Raw genomic sequence first — 25,823 nt, forward strand, 5'->3', positions numbered from 1 at the left:
TGCCTAGGGTATTCTTGTTCCCCCTTTTAAAGAAGGAGTAAAGCATTCACATTTTGATCACATTTGAAGAAATGGATTGGTATTTTGATGGGGATTGCATTGAATCTGTCGATCTCTTTTGGTAAAATGGCCATTTTTACTATATTATTCCTGCCAATCCATGAACATGGGAGATCTTTTCATCTTCTGAGGTCTTCTTTAATTTCTTTCTTCAGAGTCTTGAAGTTCTTATTGTACAGATTTTTTACTTGCTTGGTTAAAGTCACACCAAGGTACTTTATATTATTTGGGTCTATTATGAAGGGTGTCGTTTCCCTAACTTCTTTCTCGTCTTGTTTCTCTTTTGTGTAGAGGAAGGCTACTGATTTATTTGAGTTAATTTTATACCCAGCCACTTTGCTGAAGTTTTTTATCAGCTTTAGTAGTTCTCTGGTGGAACATTTGGAATCACTTAAATATACTATCATATCATCTGCAAATAGTGGTATCTTGACTTCTTCTTTTCCGATCGGTATCCCCTTGATCTCCTTTTGTTGTCTGATTGCACTGGCTAGAACTTCAAGAACTATATTGAATAAGTAGGGAGAGAGTGGGCAGCCTTTTCTAGTCCCTGATTTTAGTGGGATTGCTTCAAGTTTCTCTCCATTTACTTAATTGTTAGCAACTGGTTTGCTGTATATGGCTTTTACTAATAGGGCCTTGAATTCCTATTCTCTCCAGGACTTTTATCATGAAGGGGTATTGAATTGTGTCAAATGCTTTCTCAGCATCTAATGAAATGATCATGTGGTTTTGTTCTTTCAGTTTGTTTATATAATGGATCACGTTGATGGTTTTCCATATACTAAACCATCCCTGCATGCCTGGGATGAAGCCTACTTGATCATGCTGGATGATTGTTTTGATGTGCTCTTGGATTCGGTTTGCCAGAATTTTATTGAGTATTTTTTCGTCGATATTCATAAGGGAAATTGGTCTGAAGTTCTCTTTCTTTGTTGGGTCTTTGTGTGGTTTAGGTATAAGAGTAATTGTGGCTTCATAGGAGTTTGGTAGTGCTCCATTTGTTTCAATTTTGTGGAATAGTTTGGATAGTATTGGTGTGAGATCTTCTATGAAAGTCTGATAGAATTCTGCACTAAACCCATCTGGACCTGGGCTCTTTTTGGTTGGTAGACCTTTAATGACTGCTTCTATTTCCTTAGGAGTTATGGGGTTGTTTAACTGATTTATCTGTTCCTGATTTAACTTCAGTACCTGGTATCTGTCTAGGAAATTGTCCATTTCCTGCAGATTTTCAAGTTTTGTTGAATATAGGCTTTTATAGTAAGATCTGATGATTTTTTGAATTTCCTCCGAATCTGTTGTTATGTCTCCCTTTTCATTTCTGATTTTGTTAATTTGGACACACTCTCTGTGTCCTCTCGTTAGTCTGGCTAAGGGTTTATCTATCATGTTGATTTTCTCAAAGAACCAACTTTTGGTTCTGTTGATTCTTTCTATGGTCTGTTTTGTTTCTACTTGGTTGATTTCAGCTCTGAGTTTGATTATTTCCTGCCTTCTACCCTTCCTGGGTTTATTTGCTTCTTTTTGTTCTAGAGCTTTTAGGTGTGCTGTCAAGCTGGGGATATGCTCTTTTGTGTTTCATTCTGCAGGTACTCAGAGCTATGAGTTTTCCTCTTAGCCCAGCTTTCATTGTGTCCCATAAGTTTGGGTATGTTGTACCTTCATTTTCATTAAATTCTAAGAAGTCTTTAATTTCTTTCTTTATTTCTTCCTTGACCAGGTTATCGTTGAGTAGAGCATTGTTCAACTTCCACGTATATGTGGGCGTTCTTCTCTTATTGTTATTGAAGACTAGCTTTAGGCCGTGGTGGTCTGATAGCACCCATGGGATTAATTCTATCTTTCTGTAACTATTGAGGCCCGTTAATGACCAATTATATGGTCAATTTTGGAGAAAGTAACATGAGGAGCTGAGAAGAATGCATATCCTTTTGCTTTAGGATAGAATGTTCTATAAATATCTGTTAAGTCAACTTGGTTCATGACTTCTCTTAGTCTGTCTATGTCTCTGTTTAATTTCTGTTTCCATGATCTGTCCATTGATGAGAGTGGGGTGTTGAAATCTCCTACTATTATTGTGTGAGGTGCAATGTGTGTTTTGAGCTTTAGTAAGGTTACTTTTATGTATGTAGGTGCCCTTGTATTTGGGGTATAGATATTTAGGATTAAGAGTTCATCTTGGTGGATTTTTCCTTTGATGAATATGAAGTGTCCTTCCTTATCTTTTTTGATGACTTTTAGTTGAAAATTGATTTTATTTGATATTAGAATGGCTACTCCAGCTTGCTTCTTGCGACCATTTGCTTGGAAAGTTGCTTTCCAGCCTTTCACTCTGAGATAGTGTCTGTCTTTGTCTCTGAGGTGTGTTTCTTGTAGGCAGCAGAATGCAGGGTCCTCGTTGTGTATCCAGTTTGTTAATCTATGTCTTTTTATTGGGGAGTTGAGGCCATTTTTGTTGAGATATATTAAGGAATAGTGATTATTGCTTCCTGTTATATTCATATTTGGATATGAGGTTATGTTTGTGTGCTTTTCTTCTCTTTGTTTTGTTGCCAAGACGATTAGTTTCTTGCTTCTTCTAGGGTGTAGCTTGCCTCCTTATGTTGGGCTTTTCCATTTATTATCCTCTGTAGCTCTGGATTTGTAGAAATGTATTGTGTAAATTTGTTTTTTTCAAGGAATATCTTGGTTTCTCCATCTATGTTAATTGAGAGTTTTGCAGGATACAGTAACCTGGGCTGTCATTTGTGTTCTCTTAGGGTCTGTATGACATCTGTCCAGGATCTTCTGGCTTTCATAGTCTCTGGCAAAAAGTGTTGTCTGATTCTGAATGGTCTGCCTTTATATGTTACTTGACCTTTTTCCCTTACTGCTTTTAATATTCTTTCTTTATTTTGTGCATTTGGTGTTTTGACTATTATATGACAGGAGGTGTTTCTTTTCTGGTCCAATCTATTTGGAGTTCTGTATGCTTCTTGTATGCCTATAGGTATCTCTTTTTTTAGGTTAGGGAAGTTTTCTTCTTTGATTTTGTTGAAGATATTTACTGGTCCTTTGAGCTGGGAGTCTCCAATCTCTTCTATACCTATTATCCTTAGGTTTGATCTTCTCATTGAGTCCTGGATTTCCTGTATGTTTTGGACCAGTAGCTTTTTCTGCTTTACATTATCTTTGACAGTTGAGTCAATGATTTCTGTGGAATCTTCTGCTCCTGAGATTCTCTCTTCCATCTCCTGTATTCTGTTGGTGAAGCTTGTATCTACGGCTCCTTGTCTCTTCTTTTCTTTTCTATATGCAGTGTTGTTTCCATGTGTTCTTTCTTGATTGCTTCTATCTCCATTTTTAATTCCTTCAACTGTTTGATTGTGTTTTCCTGGAATTCTTTCAGGGATTTTTGTGATTCCTCTCTATAGGCTTCTACTTGTTCATTTATTTTTTTCTGTGTTTCTCTAAGGGAGTTCTTCATGTTTTTCTTGAAGTCCTCCAGCATCATGATCAAATATGATTTTGAAACTAGATCTTGCTTTTCTGGTGTGTTTGGATATTCCGTGTTTGCTTTGGTTTGAGAATTGGGCTCCAATGATGCCATGTAGTCTTGTTTTCTGTTGCTTGGGTTCCTGCGCTTGCCTCTCTCCATCATATTATCTCTAGTTTTACTTTGTTCTGCTATTTCTGACAGTGGCTAGACTGTCCTATAAGCCTGTGTGTCAGGAGTGCTGTAGACATTTTTTCCTGTTTTCTTTCAGCCAGTTATGGGAACAGAGTGTTCTGCTTTCGGGCGTGTAGTTTTTCCTATCTACAGGTCTTCAGCTGTTCCTGTGGGCCTGTGTCTGGAGTTCACCGGTCAGGTCGCTTGGAGCAGGAAGGTTAGTGTTACCTGTGGTCCCGAGGCTCAAGTTTGCTCGTGGGGTGTTGCTTATGAGGTCTCCGCAGGGGCAGCAACCAGGAAGATCTGCGCCACCCTTTCTGGGAGCTTCCGTCCTCCAGGGTTCCAGATGGCGTTTGGTGTTTTCCTCTGGAATCAGTAATGTGGGCAGAGTGTAGTCTCTTCTGGTTTCCCAGGCGTGTCTGCCTCTTTGAAGGTTTAGCTCTCCCTCCCACGGAATTTGGGTGCAGAGAACCGTTTATCTGGTCGGTCCCTTCAGGTTCAGGTGGTGTCTCAGACGCAGGGGACCTGCTGCTCCTATGCCCGTATCCAAGGGAACCCAGAGGCTGTAAATAGTTTCCTCTTTGGCCAGGGATGTGGGCAGGGGTGGGCAGTTTTGGTGGTCTCTTCTGCTGTGCAGTCTCAGGAGTGCCCACCTCTCCGGGCAGTGAGCTCTCTCTCCCATGGGGTTTGGGAGCAGTGAGCTGCTGTGCTCAGGGATCCGCGAGTTTGGGAATCCCCTGAGTTTGTTTTTAAAACAAGTGAAATACTGCAGTGAGATAATGTAGAAGTTGACCACTAACCAAAATTAAAGGACGTCTGGAGATGAGCAATGTGTGCCATGACTAGAGAGAAGAACGTCTGAGTATCAATATTTCTCACTGAAGATCACGGGTGGGTTGGCTCCCTCCTACAGTGAGAAGTGAAGAATGGTTGTAAATAATAAGACAAACATTTTACGAATTTAAATGTAACATGTTTATATCCTGAATATAATATTAGCCACATGTTTATATCCTGAAGATAATAACATATTTGCTAGGTATAATTGGTCAGTATTTAGATAACAAAATATAGAAAGTAACCCTGTCCAAGCCAATGGAGGCTGTGGCATATTGAATGGGAATTCTTCCCCTGTAGACCCACATGTTTGAGTACTTGGACAAAAGTTTCTGGCACTGCTGGGCATCATGAGGAGATACAGACTTGGTGGAAGAGGTGTATCTCTAGGGCCTGCTGTTAAGTATCAAAAGCCCACGTCAATACAAATCAACTTGGTTTGCTCTCTGCTTGTGGATCAGGGTGTAAAATTTCAGCTGTGGCTCAGGGCCATACCTGCCTGCCTGTCATCATGCTGTCTAATATATTGGCCACGATTCTTAACACCCGAAGATCTATCTCTCTATCATATCTCTAGCTTTTATGGATTGACTTGGGTCTTCAGGTTTTCGGACAGCAAGAGAAAAGCAATGAATACATAACCATATTGTCAGCTTAGTTACAAGCCATATGGAAAGAACTTACTCAAACATTCATTGAATCCTTGGAATAATTGAAGCAGCAGTATAACCCCATAAGTTTTGTGGTTTTTATAGATTACTGATACCGTGATATGGAAAATATTTTCTAAAATATCTGTGTATCTCAGATTATAATAGTGGCCATGACAACAAATGCTCCTTGATGGAAGGAACATGATAGCATTTTTCCTATAAATTTTTGATTTTAATGAAGAAAAATCAAACTTTGAAACCATAATCTTGAATAACTAACTTAAATCGCTAAGCAGAAAAAAAGTCACCATTTCACATAATGCATGTATGTGTACAATTTTCTGTGACTTTTGATATTCATCTCCTTTGAATAAGTATATTTTGTAAAATATATATTGAATATCTAATATGATAAAATTTGGTGGAGTAAAGTAAAATTCTTAATGAATTGAAAAATCAGTATCCAGGAGCAGAAAATTCAATTTAAAAATCTCCACATAATTTACTGTACTTTATTTATCATAAATTATTTTTTAAAAATACATTAAGTTTATTGTAACATCTTAAGCATGGAATTGATGTTTCATGTACCAACTTTTTTCCATAATGCAAAGAACAAGAAATTTAGGATACTCAGTCACGATTAATAATAAGTTAGAAACAAATATTTTAGGTTCTTTTCTTCATATAAATTAAGCAATAAAAAATGAGGTAATTCCTTCCAGAGATCCCTATATTTTCTATTTCTCTTTTTTTTTTAATGATTGGCACTTAATTTATGATCTCTGACAATAGGAGGCTTTTTTTACTCAACCTAATGGAGTGAGTCATTGAGTTTTTAATATCTTGAGTCAGTTCTCATTTCCCTTTGTCTGCCATTAGCTCAAATATTTATCTCCACTTAATCTATTTATGGAACTCAACTAATGGTGATGCAATCTTGATAATTTCCTTCATCCTAAAATGTTTCTAGAATCAAAATAAATAAACCTTGCAAAGCAAATCTTAACGATAACTCAAAAAGTTTTCCCATAAAAGTACTTCCTATGGCAATTTGAGAAACTGGTTAAGTAAATGTTGTAAATTCAATTTACAATTAATATAGTGGATTGTGATTAGAATAGTAATGTATCTCTAACATAACTTTACTTTAATAAGTAGCATAATTTTTAAGTTATTTTCCTGATTCCCAATATTACTATAAAGCTTATATGAAAAACAATATTTTAAAAGGCATTGTTTAATTGAAATTGAAAAAGTATTTAGGGCTACTAATTTTATGTATATATACATACATATACACATTATGGATATGGATGTAAGTGGAGTGTGTGAGACTATGTCTATTACTGTAAATGGCTATATGTATTTTTTGCATGAGTGTGTATACGTACCTATATGTGAAGCAGAAAGAGATAAAGACTGCAGATTCTCAGTATGGATATCAATCTTCGCAATCATCCAGTGTTTTTATATATTTTATTTTATTTATCAGTTCTACAATACATAGTTTAAGATGTTCTTCATATTCTTCTTTTAAATCTTTGACATTTTTAGGATTTAGAATTATAACACTATGATTTCTCTAATATTTTTCTCATTCAGTTTGATTTTGATATCAGGAAAAAAAGAAACAACCCAACTTCTTGTGCATAATACTTGTAAATCTTTGTTCTTTCTGGATGGACAGTTTCATCCATACACCCCCAAGATGAATGCTTTTCTCCCCCTTGAGCACTATTTTAATTACATCTGATTACACTAGAAAAGTTTTCATAACGATATAAGAAATAATTTTAATAAGTATGCATTATACTGAGTCAAAAAGAGCTTCCTACTGCTTAGCAGATACCAATTTAATACTTGAAGTGAAACTCACCATAGCTATGTAATCCTAAATGTCATGTTTTGCAGACAACACAGCTGGAATCGAAACCCGGAGAAATGGCTACAGCCGCAGGCAACAAGAATTGTATTTCCTTCCTATTGTTATAGAAGACAGCAGTTACCCTGTCCAAAGCAGCACGAATACAATGACAATTCGTGTTTGTAGATGTGACTCTGATGGAACCATCCTGTCTTGCAACGTGGAAGCAATTTTTCTACCTGTAGGACTTAGCACCGGAGCTTTGATTGCAATCCTACTATGCATTGTTATACTCTTAGGTTGGTTAACACACTGATCATCTTCTGTTTATTTCTACCTATCGCTTTACTCGACCCCATCCTCAGCTTACAATCTCTCTAAGTTTGGATACCAAGCTGGTTAGAAAATCACTGGTCACTTAATAAATATTTGTACTAAAAACATTTTCTAATTGGTATTTTATATCTAACATTGTCAATATGTAAGTAATTATTACTATTCGTCCTGAAAATTGACTCCTTTTCCAACATAAAATCCTCTCTCATTTAGAACCATATCTCTTTTAATTAGGCATACTATTAATTTGACTATGTAATAAAAATCAACTCAGATGAATAACAGATTGTAATTCCTAGCACAACAAAGGAATGAAGAAAACAGAGACGCTAGAGAAAAACAGAGTACAAGGACCACAAATTTGTTTACATTCTACTTGCCATCCTAAATGTCTTCAACACCTTTCACATTCCAAAACAAATTTGTAAACATTACCGTTAAAACAGAGGAGAGCTGTCTAAAATATCCAGAAGCACTGCTAGACTAAAAATGACTAAAATAAGCATATTTTGTAATACTGTGTGAATATATATATATATATATATATATATATATATATATACACATTCATATATTCCATTTACTAAATACTTCAATGCTGGTTATTCCTTAGAAATCAAAGGAATTAGATATATATATCTTGTATTGAGTTTAAGAAATAATAGCTATCATCTAAAGCATTCTAATATTATAGCTTTTTTTCTCTTGAATAGATATAGTGACAAGTAGTAAATAACATATTGTAGATAATACTACCTGAGTCAAATGTCCATGGTGACATAGAAAGTGAATTCTTGGTCAGTTTCAACACTATATATATTAATTCTGTGTGGATAACGTAGTTACATGAACAAAACATTCTTTATATCATCTTGATAACAATTATCTATGCTACGATATTACTAGTGTTAAAAACTTCTAGCTGAATGTTCAAAGAGAATTCGCACATCAGAAATTTTAAATATTTATTATTTGACAATTGACTACACCCAAACTGTGCTCATTATCTTCTACGATGAGATATCTATTGAATTAGAGGATAGTTGTGTATTTTCTCAGAATGCTGTGAATATTATAGGTGTTCTCCTTTAGCCCATGAAGTAAGCAAACAAATAAACAAACCAAAACCCTGTTCTATCATCAGTATCATAAATGACACTTGTAGTGTGACCATCTACCATAACCCTTCCTGAATAGCCAGAGTGACTTGTACTATTGTAGATACTATTAAGCCCCATGTTTATAATAATAAAAAGCAGTATTTGCATGCATTATCTTCTATTAGATCAAGTTTGGAAATATATCTATTCCCATACACTATTTAGTCCTATTATGGAGTAAGGTTAAACAATAGAAGTATGTGGATCTAGTGTTTCTTTTAGATACCCTCTAACCATATTCAATGGAGTCTGTTTTTCTAACCTTGCACAGCTAATTTTCTGGAACTATTCCTTTCATTTTCTCTCTCTCTCCCCCTCTCTCTGACTGTTTCTATCCTTCTCTTCTATGTCTCTAGTGTACTGTTTTTTTCTTCTTTATTAACTACTGATTTTCTCACCAAATTCTTTGACCATTTTACAGAAATGTATTTTTTGCCAAGAATATTGTTACCCATTAAAGATATTTAAATGCTACTATACCATGAAATGCCCATCTATTTTTGTATCAACTCATATATCTACAGAGTAAGAAGGCATATTTCCTCTTTTTAGTTCTTTTATTGCTACATTTTCTGTGTCCAAAATATTAAAATACAAAAGGAAAAACATTTGATAATATTAATGGCATTTCTGTGATTTCCGGGTATTTAGCATTTAAATATGAAGTTTGCATTAGACAATTTACAATCATATGCATAGCATCTTATTATATTATTATGTCTATGAACATACTATGACATCATTAAAGATATGCAGCTATCCCTTATCTGCTGCGACATTTACAGAGAGATGAAATGAAATCTGTGCTTTCATTTACCAAGTTGTAATTTTTTTTTGTAGCTATTGTTGTGCTGTATGTAGCACTGAGGAGGCAGAAGAAGAAAGACACCCTTATGACCTCCAAAGAAGACATCAGAGACAATGTTATCCATTATGATGATGAAGGAGGTGGGGAGGAGGACACCCAAGCCTTTGACATTGGGGCTCTGAGAAATCCGAAGGTGATCGAAGAGAACAAAATTCGCAGAGATATAAAACCAGACTCCTTCTGTTTACCTCGTCAGAGACCACAAGTGGAAGACAACACAGACATAAGGGATTTTATTCACCAAAGGCTACAGGAAAATGATGCAGACCCAGCTGCACCCCCATATGATTCCTTGGCCACTTATGCTTATGAGGGGAATGGGTCAGTGGCTGAGTCACTCAGCTCCATAGACTCTCTCACCTCAGAGGCTGACCAGGACTATGATTATCTATCAGACTGGGGACCCCGCTTTAAGGTCTTGGCAGACATGTTTGGAGAAGAAGAGAGTTACAACCCTGACAATGTTACCTAGGGGAGAAGGAAAGGCTGATACATATCTAAAGGAGAAAGTTTTGAGAAAAATAACACAAATTTTACACACACACACACACACACACACACACACACACACACACAGATTTTGCAGGACAAGACTTTTTTGATTATCCAGTTTCTAACAAGTTGCTCTATTTATCATATTGTCATTTTGGTTTATTCTGTAGACAAAAGATAAATCTTATAATACGTACTTGCTTTGTTCTGTTTTGTTATTTGGGAAACCCATCGAGATGAGCTCAGGCCTATTAAATGCAATTCACTGACATGACAACCTAGAATGAAGATAGCTATGTGGCGTCACAGTGGAAGAGTGTGCGATTTTTCTTAATTCCACTAAAGTGCCTATTGAAACTCTTATCATTATAGTGGTGTTCATAACACTCTGCTGTGATGGCTTTGCAGGAGTCAGAAATAAGAAGGAACAAAGCAGACAGTGTCTCTATGTCAAGGAGCAATAGTGACAAGCTGATTCTCATTTCTTTCAAGAACAGAGAAGAATAATTCCCAAGCTCCATCTTCTTATACGGCAATGCTTTTCCTTTTGTAAACTGTAAACTAAAAACAATGCTTTTACTATTCTTTCAGAAACTGGAATAAATGAAACATTATTAAATTCAATATGTAAGTTATGAATTCTGAGAGAAATGCTTGAGTCATAGCATTAGTTCATGTAAACAATGTTAATTAAGCTGTTAGTTTTTCCAAAATAACTAAATAAACTTATACAGAAGGAAATAAAAAGAATCCCTCTTTATAAAGAGAGGCCTCAGGGCTCAAATTCCAACATCAAGTCAATATCAGTTTGTTTAATTCTATACTGGCATATAGACATTGTTTTTTAACAAATCATTGAGTCATTTAAGCTTTCAGTCATAGACAAAATTTCAGCTTGTGTTTCTGCTGAATTTTGGGACAGGAAATATGCTATTAATTTAACCATGAGAAAAATTTAACATTGTGATTCTCAGAGTTTCTCTCTGAGAATCTCTAGTGGTAATTTGATGAATGATTCAAACAAAATACATATCAAATATTGCAATTTATAATGAGCATATATGTTTATTCTATACTACTGAACAAATAAGTCAGGGAACCTCAAAAATAAAACCAATGACTAAATCCCAAAGGGAGCAAAACTTCAATGCCAGGCAGCTGATTCACTTTCTCTCATGATGTGAATTTTAACTTTGTGAAGTCAGTTATTATATCAGCCCAGCGTCACCTCTTCATTATCTCATTTACACAAACCCTCATGGAAATTACTCCTCATAACTCTTTAAATAAAACTTCTCCAGTTCATGGAAATGCCTAAGAAATGATGGAATTTGTGACTATATTAGTAATATACATAGTTCAAATCAATTCCATTTGGATTAAAAATCATTTAGAGATTCACAGGATACAACACTTACAAATCAACCATAAAGTAACGATGTAGTTAAAACAATTAACAACTTTTACCTATAGGTTGGAAAAATTAAAGTGAAAGAGTTGTTTATCACATATGGATAGTATCTGGTTTTATGATAAATTTCTGTGAATATCATTATTATTTGTGAGGCTATGAAGATAAAAACTCACACTATAAAATCTAAGAAATTTACAAAATTAAACAACTTAATTTTAGGCATATTCTAAAATGCATATTTTAAATTACTTATTGTGTGGAAATATGCGCCCTGTTTCTTTGTCCACCATTTTGTAGACTGTTTTCTCCCTTTTGGAATGGGAGATTTAACCTTCGTTTTTCAGTCAGTCCTCCATAATTCTCATTTCAATTTTCATGTAAAAAACAATTATATTCAGTATTTTACATTTGAGAAAAATAACTGTTTTATAAATCTTAGAATTGCCATGCTAGAGAAGAAAAATTTGATAAGACTTGTTTTTTAATCTCACTATGTATGGAGAATGTCTTCTTGAAGAAGGTTAATATTCAAGACCACACCCTATTACAATCTGACTCTTGTCAAAGACTATTACACCTGATATGTTGACAGGAAAGAAAATGGCCTTTTCGAGAAGTTGCTAAGCAGAAGCCATGGTGACCTGAAGATTTGAGAGGCAGATGGCTTCAATCACACGCCTAAGAAGATAGAAAAATATGCAATGTGTGACTCTTAGGTCTCACCACACTCATATCTTCGTAATTTCCTACATTACTTCATTAGCTCAAAAGAAATGATCATAGAAAAAGTGGTTTTAAACAGTAGCAGTTTATATCCACAGCTCTGGTGGCAGGTTTCCTCTGACCATCTTCCCCTCTTCATGGAGAAGACCACATTTTTTCCACCACTGGGTCTCATTTTGTGCTTGTTTCTGTTTTTCTTCTCACAAGGGCACTCTTTGTATGAGAGCAGTATCTTCCCAGAGGACCTCTATTTACCTTGTTTAATAATAATGGCCTTACCACCAAATCCTATTTGAACTGGGACTACAGCATGTGGATTCATGCAATCCCAATCTGAAGATACTATCAATGTTTATTTTCTAAATAGCATTTCACTTACAAGAACCAATAAAGGAAACAAACATAAACAAGCAGAATGTTAAAAAATAATATATGATGTGGAAAGGAGATCCTTTGGTGCTTATAATTAGAGGAACTATGATAGCTTTAGGCTACTGAAAGGACTAAGCCCAGTATTTCAATACCTGTAATACCTTGGGATGTTTTTCATTCATAAGACAGGTGTTGACTGTCATTCAAGCATTAAGCAATATAAAAATGTTTAAAATTTGTATGAATGATTTAGCTATAAACAAACAGCAATTTTGTTATTGGCTTGCATGTCTATCTTTATAGAGCTACATACATATGTACATATATATAACTTATATGTTGCCTTCAATGCTACTCAAAGAAATGTATAGTCAGCATCCAAAAAGTGAAGCAGTGTTCATTGACGTACTAGAAATGATCTGTGTATGTTGAACTTTAACCCGTTTTGACTCAAAATGTCCTATGGATCAAATTCCTTGCCTTTCTTTTATTTTCTTTAGTAAAACCAGTTTCATATATTCAGTGTTGTGGACAATTAATCTGAAATTTTCTTGTCATTAAATTACAGCAATGGTTGAAATATATCAAATAGCTTACCTACAGACTATGCTAATTTTAACATGCATAGTACATCATTATAAGTCGTAGTACATAAATTTTTGAATCATGTAGGGATTTGACTGATCTTTTATCAAAATCACTAGTTCTACTTAGAAAACCCCACGACTACTTTTCATCAATATACCTGAATATTCTTCTGTGAAATCAAGAGAAAAAGAAGTGTACAGGATGAGAGAAAAATGATCCTAAATTAGATATAGTGTGAGGATGTTCTCTTCCCTTAAATATTATGCTAAAATTTCAATACCTGTAGAGAATATGGGATCGGTATGCAACACCATGATGCAGTAATTAATGTGCACAAGCTCTGGGTTCCCTCCCAGGGCCACAAATATAGAAAAATAATAGTAATGATGATGTGATAATGATAAACAATGTAATGCAGATGTAAATAAGAAAACAAGGTATTTAAGTGGATCCCTGATTAAACCTATACCTAAAAACAGAGGTGTTTTATATTAGTAGCCTCACTATGTTACCAGCAAACAGACTGATTGTATGAAAGAGAGGATTATTTACATAAGAACTTCTGCTGAACCGTTTTTCTCCTTAACCTCTTAAACCTGCTAGCTAGGCTAGCCCTCCAAAATGTATTCAGAACCATTGTTTCCTCAGTACCTTAAAAGCATTTTGAGAGGAAGGGAAATTGCTTAGCCTTAAAACTAACCTGCTGCTCTTCAAGACGATCTGTGTTCATTTCCAGAACTTACATGAAAATGTCTCACAGCTGTCATTAAGTCCCACACCAGGGGATCTGATATCCACTTCTGAGATTATTTTACATATGCAGATATCAACATGTGGATAAACACATATGCACACGACTAAAATTAAAAAAAACAATCTTGGAAAAGTTATTTTCTCTCATGTCCTATCATAAATTCACTGGTGAAATAGAAGGATGCTTTTATCCATCATTAATCAAAGGACACACAGCATTGTGTATGGGGCTATTAATCAATGTCCTACTCTCAGTGTTAAGAAGCTTCGTATTAAGTCAGAATACTTTTTTTTGTCATTCTCATGATTCAATACTCATTCAAACTTTTAGTACAGAGGGTTGGTACTCTGTGAAGTTTTCCTTTATTCTTTCTGGTAGATTTTGTGTTTTGTCTTTTATGTAATTTTAATTCTTGTTTTTTTGCATATTTTGTGTTAATAATAAATTGTGTTATTTTTTACATTTCATTTTCACTATATATAATATATGTATATATATATGTATTATATGTTTTGTGATGATACTCTCATCTATGTCTTTTAGCTATAATTATCTTCTTTACAAGAATTTTCTGTTCAATTTTCAGGTATATTTTGTTATATCTATGTTCTGTTTGTTTTTGTTCTATTTAACTATCCGTACCATATGAGTTTTATTTTGAGATCCTTACTGTTTTAATTCTAGCTACTTATAAAATTGTATATTCATTTTTCTTTCCAAGTTGGATGGGAAAACCTTGCCGAGAAAAAAAATCATATTATGTTAGACTTTCCTTAAAACATATCTTCAGCTTTATTCCTTATTTCAATTATGTGCTATGCTCAAAATATCTAGGTTATAAAGTATTGGATTCCCCTGTGACAATCTAAGCTAATAGATTTGAGACTTCTCTGTTTCAAAACCCACTGCCTATGTTCAACGTCATCTCACGATTGGACCATTAGCCTTCTACTCAGATACTGCAAATGTCTGAGTGTACTATGGAATATGTGACACTTGGCTTAGTGTCATCATAAAATCATCGACAGACACACACACATCCATGTATATGTGATATGCAATTGTATAAAGCATTGTTTTGTAAAACACATTTTTTATCATTTAAACTGGTACCATTGTAGTCTACCACAAAATAGAGGTACACACAAATATAAACAAAGTCTGGAAAACATTCTGATTTTCTGACCTTTTTGACAAGCACTTCGTCTGTTGTATTAGAACAACTGCATTGAACAAATTGTTCCTGTTTATCTATGTATGCATAATACACATGTGACTGACTATATGTAAGCTGATATTTACTCTTGTGAAATACCACTGAATTTCTTCATTGATTTTTCTCAGAATTTCTAGTGTCATGGATTTTACAGCAATCAATCTGATTGGCAAGTTTATTAAAGGTTCTTGAAATTACCTAGGATTATAAGTTCATTCTCATCTGTATAGCTTTATTAAAAGCGAAGAAATATGGTTCAAAAAATTCCCACACAACTTGATTAAGAGAAAGAAAGAATAAACAAGGGATAAAATCCGTTTTAGTGTGAAGACATAAATAAATATAATTTCAATATCCATTCTGTGACTCTTCCCATGGTTATTTTCTAACTTTTAGGCCAGTGTTTGCTATACTGTGCTTACAAATGAAGTTACTATGAGATTCTGACAGTTCTGGGTCATTTTACAGCTCATCATCATTGTACTTGTTTATTAAGAAGAATAATTGATACACCATTGATTCTGCTGTTTATATCTTACATTATATTCAAAGTGTGAAGGGCATAGTGCAGGAAAAAGTTGGAAAGGTGCATTCCTCTATTACAAGCAGTCTGGTTATTGAAAGAATATAAAACAAAGAATGTTTCAAACATCTAACTCTGCCTTTAACTTTGCAAACACTCTTAACCCACTTACATTTCTTTCCCATTTTTAACTTCCACAAAATCAGCTTATCAGAGGCTCCACTTTCAGTAAACCTGCACTTTTTAAATGCAGTTTCCTCTCTTATATCCTTCCTAGATGATCATCACTAAAGAACACTTCAGTATGTGGTTCCAAAATGATGATTTTTCTTTGGTTTCTGCTGTCTCCTTGTTTTAAAGCGTTACTGATTGTTGAGGGATTCAATGCCTAAATTCTTCTCATTGTGAAATGCCTATAGTGTGTTGATAAGACAGATGCTGCTAGATCTATTTTGTATGGAAGACAACTCTGTCTCCTTAGGTAGCACAGAAAATATGACATAGTGAGCAAGTGGCAGAGCCAGGATCCTAGCAGAGCTCTGAAGTGCACACTGCAGAGTCCCATCTGATTCACTTAAACCTGCTGTACAAACTGAAATCCGTTTCCCTTGAAGTTCACTAGTAACTCCATAACTGAGAGCCTCGGCACTCCTTACTTTCATCTTTCTGCGATTCGTATAGAATTTCAGCACACTGACCCCTCTCATCTCCCAACTCCTGCATCTACCTCCAGCTTTCCTTGATTTTTTTCCCATCTCTGAGACTTCCTGACTTACATCAATATAAATGCCACATTAGAGTTGCCATTCAGTTTTCATTTCTGTCACTAATTTTTCATTAATCTTTGTTAATCTCTTTCATTGTATTTTGTCCATCGGCATCGATAGTATTGAGAACATTTGTTTGGTGTTTTTTTCACATTTATTGAAAATACTTTTTTCCTTTCATATAATAATGTATCTTGATTAAGTTTTCTCCTCCATCTACACCTCCGAGTTCCTCTGTATCTCCCCTCCCATCCCGATTCACTTCATTTCAGTCTCTTATTGGAAATCAAGCAGGTATTTAATGTTTATTAATAAAACTAATTTAAAATAAGATTTAAAAAAACCCTAACACATCAGAGTTAGACATGACAAACAAACAACAAAAAGTAAAGACCAAAAGAAGGGGTAAGAATCAGAGACCTGCTAGTTAGCCACTCAAAAACTTTATAACACTAACCTGGAAACCATAATACATAGTTAGAGGGTTTGGTACAGACCCAGGTAGGCCGTGTGCATTTATCCTCAGCCTCTGTGAGCTCAAGTGTGGTTTGGTCATGGTGATTTAGAGGGCCTTGTTTTCTTGGGGTCCTCTGTGTCCTGTGGCTCATACAGCATTTCTATCTCCTCCTACCAAAATCCCTTGAATCCTGAGAGGAGAAACCTCATATAGACTTTCAATATAGGTCTGAGTTTACAAGGTCTCTCACTCTGCATAATCTCTGGCTGTAGAATTCTGCAGGAGGAAGATTCTCTGGTGATTGCTGAACAAGACACTAATCTGAGTATAACAGAACGTCATTAGTAGTCATTTTATTGCTACTTTTACTTTAGATCATTAGTATATGGTTTTGACTTAGGTCTCCAGACTACGGTTTTCTTTCACCTCCCAAGCAGTACTTCACTTAAATCAAATCAGACTTTTCTTGATTACTGTCACAAGTTTTGTGCCACCATTGCCCTACTATTTTGCAAGGAGAACAACATTATAAATCAAAGGTATTCTGTCTCGATTGGTGTTTGTATTTCTCTTTCAGTTGTCTGCAAAGCTCCATCCTGTACCAAAGATACTAGAATGTAGATCTCAAGTTACTGTGTATGTATCATCTCAAATGCACCATGAACAATGAGTTTTGTATGTGTCGCCTTTAACAATGGGACCTCTCTGTCAGTTCGTGTAGAGCAAGCTATAGTCTTGGCAAAACCCTGCATTGTTTGAAGATTCCCATGTGACCTTTTTGGAGGGGAACTCAACTAAATGCAAACCTTTCCGAATAACAAAAGCCTCATTTCATGACAGGAGATGCCCAGTTGGAACTATTTCTCCCCTATCATTTGCAGATTTCATTTAGATTGTCTTTATACATGTACATATTTAGGGAAGCTTCTATTATATTAGGTTTTCATAGTATATAGCAAATGCCCTGTATTAGCTATTTTTCTGGATATTACCTCTCTCATCCGCCTCTCCTCACCCTGACCCACTTGGTCTTCCTGCTTTATACCCCACATCCATCTACAACTATCTATCCTATTCCCTTTCCCAGGGAGATCTGCCGCCCCCACCCACAGTACCTTACTCTATTCCTGACCTCTATGGCTCTTTCTATTGTAGCTTGGATATCATCAACTTAAAAAAATAACTAATATTCAGACATAATCAAGTATACATTCAATATTCATTTTGTTTTATTTCCCTGGGTTTGAGACACATCATACAGGAAGGTTGTTTTCTTCTAATTCCTTCCATTGACCTGCAAATATTTCTGTTTTAGTGGCTACTTCTTGAATTCACGTAGATATTTGTTTTTGGTTTTGTTTTGTAAGCTACACACTTCATAAAAATTATATGAAAATAAACCCATATAAAATTTCTTTTTTAATTTTAAAGTCAATACATTTAATTTTCTATGATACTCCTACTACACTCAGTAATTCATTTTTTCTTTGTGCTCTGAACTGTCTTCTCTTCACTTCTCTTTCCTTTGTGTCCCCCTCTCACCTTTCTATCACTTCCTGTAATGCTTTCCTTCTGCTCCTCCTTCTCTTGTTCTTTTTCTTCATTTTCTTCTTCCCCATCAACATTGTCCTCCTTCTTTTTTCCTCTTCTCTGTCCAGAAATTCCATGCATAATCATCATTTTTCCACCAATACATTTAGGATCATTGATTCAAGGATTGGTGTTGACTATGTTACTGAAGTGTTTTTATTCTCTTCAAATAATTAATGAAAATGTTACTAAAATATTACAGAAATTATCTACATGTAGATTTCAAAACCAACTTTTCTCAGATGACATATTGTATCATATTGACACATTTTTTATAATTCCTTAATTAGCATGAATATAGTTAAATTAATATTCATGAGTATTTTGTTTCCATTTTTATATAATGTGCTTTTCTTCTTCCAATATCCCATCCACAGTGGGTACATATGCAGCTAAGATTTTCTTAGGTTTATCTAGGAATGTCATTTTGCTCATCAATCTTTCTATATTGTCCATACTGATGAAGTACAGAGTAATGTTTCATGGATTAAGGGAAGATAATCAATAGTGACTGCATTTTAATTACTCATTAGCTAGGTATCTACTCTGCATTAATGCTTATTGATTTATGTTGATGATTTATGTTGCCATAGATCATAACCTATGGATTATCGTACTATTTCACGGTGCATGGATGTGTGTGCCTGAAGGCACATGTCTCTCACATGTCTCTGTGTCTACTTCTACACCTTTGTGCTCATATTCGAATAAAAGCTAAAGTTTGAATATCTTCTTCAACTGTTCTCAAATGTATGATTTGAGAGGATTAATTAACCTGAATTTATCAACTTACAGAGACTAGCTAACAGTGAGCTCCAGAAATTGTTTTTTCTCCACCTTCGCACTGTTCTGGGATTGCCAGGAAACCATCAAGCAAGTGTCTGATCCACTGAACTACGTCTCCAGCCTGTTTTTTCTTCATTCACAAAGCTATTTCTTTGGATTTTCAGAGCCTTTCATGACTTATTTTAATTTTAGAGGTTTGGGTTTTACTGTGTTTTGGATTATACTTTGTACTCTGCTACTGTGACCTCTGATCTCATTCATCTTTATTGCTGTATTGCTTGCATTGAATCATTTTCCCAAAAGCCTCTAGGACATGTGATAATATTTGTCCATATCTCTGTGGCTTATATGATTTTCACTCCAACTCAAACTTATCTTCCATCATGTTTAAGTGAATTAGACTATTGTTCAATTACAGGATACATGTATATGTTTAGTCATTGTTAAGCCTTAGGACCATATAAACTGCCATCTTGACTGTAGTTAACGAAGGGAATCCTTTCCACTGTTGCTTGCCGTAACTATCTTACACAGGTAATTTCATCCATTTGTGTTCACAGTGAGAATGTCTTTGACATTATTTGGCATTCTTGATTATTTTCTCCATTAAGGACATTTTAATTTGTGTTTCATAAACTTAATGTCTATGCTAAGAGGACCCTTAATTCTCAAAAATGTATAGTACTGTTGAACCAATAGTACATTTGCAACAGCATAGTTTTATTTCTTCAAAAAGTACCCTGTATTTTTATACACTGTACGTACCTACCCAGAACGGGAAAACAAAGATTTATCTACTGTCTTTATATTTTCCCTCCTATGATGTCATAGAAAGAATTATAGAGAGTATGATATTTGAGCCTTACCCTTTCATTGAGCAATTTGAATTTCAGACTCATACATGATTTTATCAATGCGATAACACATCCACTTTTATGAAATCACTCTACATTGTATGGATTTCCCACCATCTTCTTCTCTATGGAAAGATGTCCTGGATACTTCAAGCTATTGTTGATGATGAGTAATAAAGCATCCATCATTACGTGCTCACATTTTGTGCCAACATGCTCTTAAATCATTAAGGCAAATAGTGAGAAGTTCCATGGCAGGACTTTACTGCTGAAATGAGCTTCTGTAGCACGTTTTACTCTCCTTATATTGAGAGTTTTTGTTCCCTTAGCAGCATGGACATTTCCTTCTTCCTTGTAAAATCAGTTGTTCTAATGGGAAAGAAATAATCCCTTGCATAATTTAAATACTTAATTTTTATGAAAAGTAACGCTCAGAGTATTTTCATATTATTACATATCTTGCCCCATTTATAATCAGCTTTTTTTCCTATATTTGGTCATCTCTCATTCTGTATGTTTTAATATTTTATACTTATTTTTATTTTATTTTTTATTACTTAATTTTACGAGTTTTGGGAGTGAAAGTACATGGTTTGAATATGCTCTTAGAAGTTTATATCTTTTTAGCTGCTAAAATGTACCTTTGATAATTCAGATGCTTTTCATATTAATAGAAAAATTATGAATCTTCCTTTGTCACTCTTCTTAAGGCTTTAGGTCAAATCCATTATCAATAAATAAGTTTGGCTTGTAAACATTTATTTTTATTTTTATAAGTGTACCTCTGCAGGTGAAGGGATAGAAGGCCTGTAATGTTTTGAAGAGTGTCATTGGTGTTAGATCCTCCTTTAGGGGTTTTAGTTATATGTGTACATAAGCTGCATGATGAAGGTACATAAAACCAAATTTAGGTTCTCTTCAAGAGTACCAAATAATCTTAATAGCTGATTGACCTCAAAAGCCCCATCATTGTTACTTTAATTTTCTGTTTATGGTGTTTTTCCATAAAACTTGTATCAGGTATGTTGTGATGGGGAGGAGAGCTGCTCTATTTACTCTTTACTTCTGAAAACTTTACTGGCAGATTCATTGGCAGTGTTCACACAGGTTCCTTTCTGCCCACTCTGTGTAAGCTGGCTTGTCTCTGTTTATTCCTTTGAATCTCAATGTTTTACAAACTATTCAAAGTTCTGATGTTATATAGGAACTTTGGAAAAATTATGAATCTTCCTTTGTCACTCTTCTTAAGGCTTTAGGTCAAATCCACTATCAATAAATAAAGTAATTTTCTTAAATGTTTTTCTGAATTTGACTGGATTCATAAATGTGGTGAGAAAATAATTAAGATTTCAAAAATATTAAATCTTTTCATCCATAGTCACAAACAAATCAATTAATATTACAGTCACTACCTTTTATAAAAATTTTAATAATATTCTCTGTAAGAATTTTTGTTTGTAATTTAATACTTTTAATGTTCTTTTATGTGTATCATAAATGCTTCATTTAATTGATATATATATATAATCATATATAGGAAAACAATTGATTTTTGTTTTGTATGGCTTATTATCTGTAATATTACTATGCTTGTTTACCCTTTTAAGAAAACCTGTAGGCTCTATGAACTCTATGTCAACTTTCATGTCATATTAAACTGTAGACACTTCCTTGTTTTGTAATCTATTTATTAGTGATATTTTTTATGATCTATGCAAAATTTCACTATGATATTAACAATAATGAAACTAGATATACCCACAATGCTTCTAAATTTAATAATGGAATGGCAGAGAATTCTTTTTGTTAAATTGGATTTTTAAAGATTGAAATATAATTGAAAAGACCCATTTGCTTCTATGTTCAGAATTGTGTGATTTAAAAGAAATATTGTACCAATTTTTCAATTTTCCTTTATTTCCCATGTATGACCTACTATCATATTTTAAAACCTAATAGTACTTTAAACTGATGAATTATTGAATAGTACAACATCATCTTAGAATGGGAAAATGCATCACGGTTTTTCATGTTATTTTCCTCCATTTTCATGGAAGCCTTTGATCAGTTCTGCTTTGAAACTACAAAGTACAAAATATTTTAACAACCTAGCTGATTCAATGGGAGGGACACAAAATTCTAAAAAGACATTGTCTACGATTTAGTTTTTCCTATTATGGAAAAATGGTTTTATATTTACAGTTTTGTTATAAATACAATGTTATAAGCAGACATATTACTTTTATTGATGAACGCTTACTGATTACAAATCTAATTAAACAAGTAGATGTAGGAGTATCTGAATGTCATATGTGGGTCTGCTAAAGTCTTTCTAGAAAGGATCCATTGTGTTTTGATCAACTAGTGCTTGGACATAGTTTCTCTTTGTTTCCACCTTTTATTGACTGCCTTTCAGTGGTTTAGAATGATCTTCCTGCCCTAATTCGTTCCTTGGCTATTCCTTTGTGTAATTGGGCCTCTTTCCTACTTAATATTATCAGATTTTTGACATTTTTAAAATATATTTTCTATTATCTGATGATTGTTTTCATTTATTTATCTCTTTCTGTTATTTATTTTCAGGTTCATTTACATATGGTTTCATTACTGGTTTTAGAAATACTCTGTAGGCTTTTGTTTGTTATCTGGTTTTTGTCTTTTTGTTTTGTTTTATTTTTAGGTATGACATCTTTAATGTATGTACTAGTTCTAGGCATTTTTCCTAAAGTGAATTCACTGCAAACCCAAAAATGGAAAGAATGCATTTTATCTATAATTTAGTCCAAACATATTTCATGTCTCTGAAAACTTTTCTTTGCGTTCATTTTTTTAAAAAAGCTTTCGCAAAATTTATTAAAATTTGAGAAAACATTCAGTTACTTTTCTATATGTAATTTTTTTTCAATTTCATGTAACATTGATTTCGTGTAACATACATTGTATAATTTTGTAATTAACTTGCATTTAGAGCTCAAAATGTGCTTTCTCTTTTGGCCTGTCTTACTATGCCCTGATTTTGCTTTTGTTTGTTGTGAAGATCACAGTACTGGTTTTGGATACAGGATACATATGTTAGTCAGCTATGTGACTTTAGTCACTATGTCTTTAATGATTCTTTGCCTAACTACTCTATCATTTAATTGCGAAAAAAACCCCAAAGAACCCAAAATCAGTACCTAAGTAGTGGAATTTTTCACTTTTGAAGCTTTGGTAAGTTAATACATTTTTATGTCTGATAAATATATTCTTTTTAATATTTTATTAATTATTTTATTTATCTACATTGCAAATGTTATCCCAGTTTCCTATCTGCTAACCTGCCTATCCCCCACCCCCACTCCTACCTCTATGAGGGTGCTCCTCCAACCTTCCACCCACTTACCTGCACTCACCTCAGTGCCCTAGCTTTCCCTTACCCTGGGTCATCAAGTCACCACAGGACCAAAGGACTCTCCTCCCATTGATGCCAGATAAGGCCATCCTCTGCTACATATCCAGCTGAGCCATGGGTCCCCTATGTGTACTTTGTGGTTGGTGGAAGCTTTGGTGGGTCAGGTTGGTTGATATTGTTCTTTCTTTCTATGCTGTTGCAATCTCCTTCAGCTCCTTCAGTCCTTGCCAAATCCTCCATTGGGGACCCTGTGCTCAGTCCAGCGGTTGACTGTGAGCATCCACCTCTGTATTTGTCAGGCTCTGGCAGAGCCTCTCAGGAGATATCTATATCAGGATCCTATCAGCAAGCTTTTCTTGGCATCAGCAATAGTGTCTGGGTTTGGTCTCTGCAGATGGTATATATTCCTAAGTGGGGCACTCTTTGATTGGCCTTTTCTTCAGTTTCTGCTCTACTCTTTGTCCCTGCATTTCCTTTTGATAGGAGGAATTCTGGGTTATTATTTTAGAGTAGGGTGCATGACCCCATCCTTCAACCAGAGGCCGTGCCTATCCACTGAATATGGTCTCTATGGTTATATCTCACCTTTGTTTGATATTTTAGCTAATGTCCTGTCTGTTGGGTCCTGGGAACCTCTTGGGTCTCTGACATCTTGGACTTTCTAGTGGCTAACCCAGTTCCCTCTCCCTCACTGCTACATTCCTCCTTACAAATTCCTGACCTTCTGTACTTCTCTCCCATCTCCTTCCATATTTGAACTGGATCCCCTTTTACCCTCCCTCTTCTCATTCCCTCCCAGATCCCTCAATCCTGCTACCTCCCGAGATTATTTTCTTCCCTCTTCTGAGTAGGACTGTAGCCTCAACACTTTAGCTTGGTCTCCCTTCATCTTGGGTTTCCTATGGTCTGTGAGTTGTATTGTGGATATTCCAAGCTGGTTTTTTTTTTGTTTGTTCGTTTTGTTGGTTTGGTTTAGTTTTTTGTTTGTTTGTTTGTTTGTTTTGGTAATATCCTCTTATCAGTGAGTACATACCATGTGTGTTCTTTTGTGACAAGGTTACCGCACTTAGGATGATATTTTCTAGTTCCATCCATTTGCCTGTGAATTTCATAAATATTTTCTTTATTTACAGAAATTTCTAATGAAATTAATTTTATTGGTGAGAACTGATTCTTGGGAGAAAATCATTAAAACCCATTTGCTTCTGTGTAAAACGCTCCCTGGCCAAACTATTCATATGATTCCACCTGTCGTGTTGGAAGTATTCATGCCAGTGTAGACCTTCCCACTGTAGGAAATGTGAGCCGCTAGCAAAGAATGACAAAAGTCTCACAAATCCTGGGATGTATTGGGAGTGCCGATGTCTCTTTGAAGAAGGGATCTCATCCAGGAGGAATGAATGCCATCCTCATCGATTGCCTATCTGGGCTCTTTTAAATCACATGCCTGATAAGTATACCAAGAGGTTTACTTGAAGCAGGGTGAATATTAACTGGGAATGTCTGGATATCCAGATTTGCCGCAGAGTTCTGGAGATTTCAAAGAGACTTATCAAAGGAGCACCTGAGAGAGAGCCAATGGTGTGGAGATGTGTTTTTCAGAGGACAGAGAGGGTGTAGGGTAGATTGCGTGTAGTCAGAGCAGCAGGAAGCAATCGCTATGTGGATATCCTCTATTGCTCTTTCTAAAGCCACTAGGTCCTACAGGGAAGTGTTCAAGACATTCTTAGTCATCAGAATCTTCTGATGAGGCTGGGAACTTGAAGCATCCTAGTATGCTCAATTTAGAACACATTGGCAAGCAGCAACTTGCCTGGAATAATGGGCAGGAAATGGAGGGAGGTGTTCCCTTCCTGTCTTTCTCAGCAGTGGGTGATATAAGCAACCGGAGTTCATGTTAAGGATCCCCCTTTGCCATCCTGGGGACTTCCTCGATGACCTCTTCCAAAAAGCAAGTGGCTTGTTTGGGGGTAAATTTCCTGCCATGAGTTTTGAATAACATTTATAGCCCTCTGATTTGTTTTTGTTTGTTGTTGCTGTTGTATTTTTTTTCCTTGATGTGATTAAGATGTTTTCCAGGATAGACAAAATAGAGAAGCAGCTTGGCCAGAAAAGAATGTTTCAGGAGCTTTTCAGCATGTATGGTTTCCTAGATCCCTAACCCCATGCCTTTCTGCAAAGTTCAGAAATTAGCAGCCAACCAAGTTGTTTTTAACTGACCACTGTTTTGTTTGTTTGTTTGTTTGTTTGTTTTTAATATTCTTTTTATAAGTAGAAAGAATATAAAAGGTAGAAGGTTGTGTTGAATACCCAAAGGGGTTGTTGGGGTTCAAACACAAACCTTCCACCCACTCTAGGGAGTAGCCCTTTTCATATCTCATCATTAATGGCTGTGCACTGTCTGATCTGACACTGAGCCTTAACCTAGAAGGACTGTTTGGCAGGGCTGACAGATATCCTTTC

General features: G+C 35.0%; 1 protein-coding gene across 2 annotated transcripts in view; it reads left to right on the plus strand.

The window, feature by feature from the left end:
- Cdh12 (cadherin 12) overlaps positions 1-15,350 on the plus strand; it is a 1,210,919-nt gene extending 1,195,569 nt beyond the window's left edge. The window contains exons 13-14 of one of the 2 annotated variants that reach the window (XM_087621288.1): positions 7,117-7,368; positions 9,406-15,350. In XM_087621288.1, coding sequence (XP_087477414.1) covers positions 7,117-7,368; positions 9,406-9,905 — 752 coding nt within the window. In that variant the 3' untranslated portion in view covers positions 9,906-15,350. 2 annotated transcript variants of the gene reach the window in all.
- The last annotated feature ends 10,473 nt before the right edge of the window (positions 15,351-25,823 follow it).

This window comes from Rattus norvegicus, chromosome 2 (genome assembly GCF_021556685.1).
Source record: "Rattus norvegicus strain SHRSP/BbbUtx chromosome 2, alternate assembly SHRSP_T2T, whole genome shotgun sequence".
Lineage (NCBI taxonomy): Eukaryota > Metazoa > Chordata > Mammalia > Rodentia > Muridae > Rattus > Rattus norvegicus.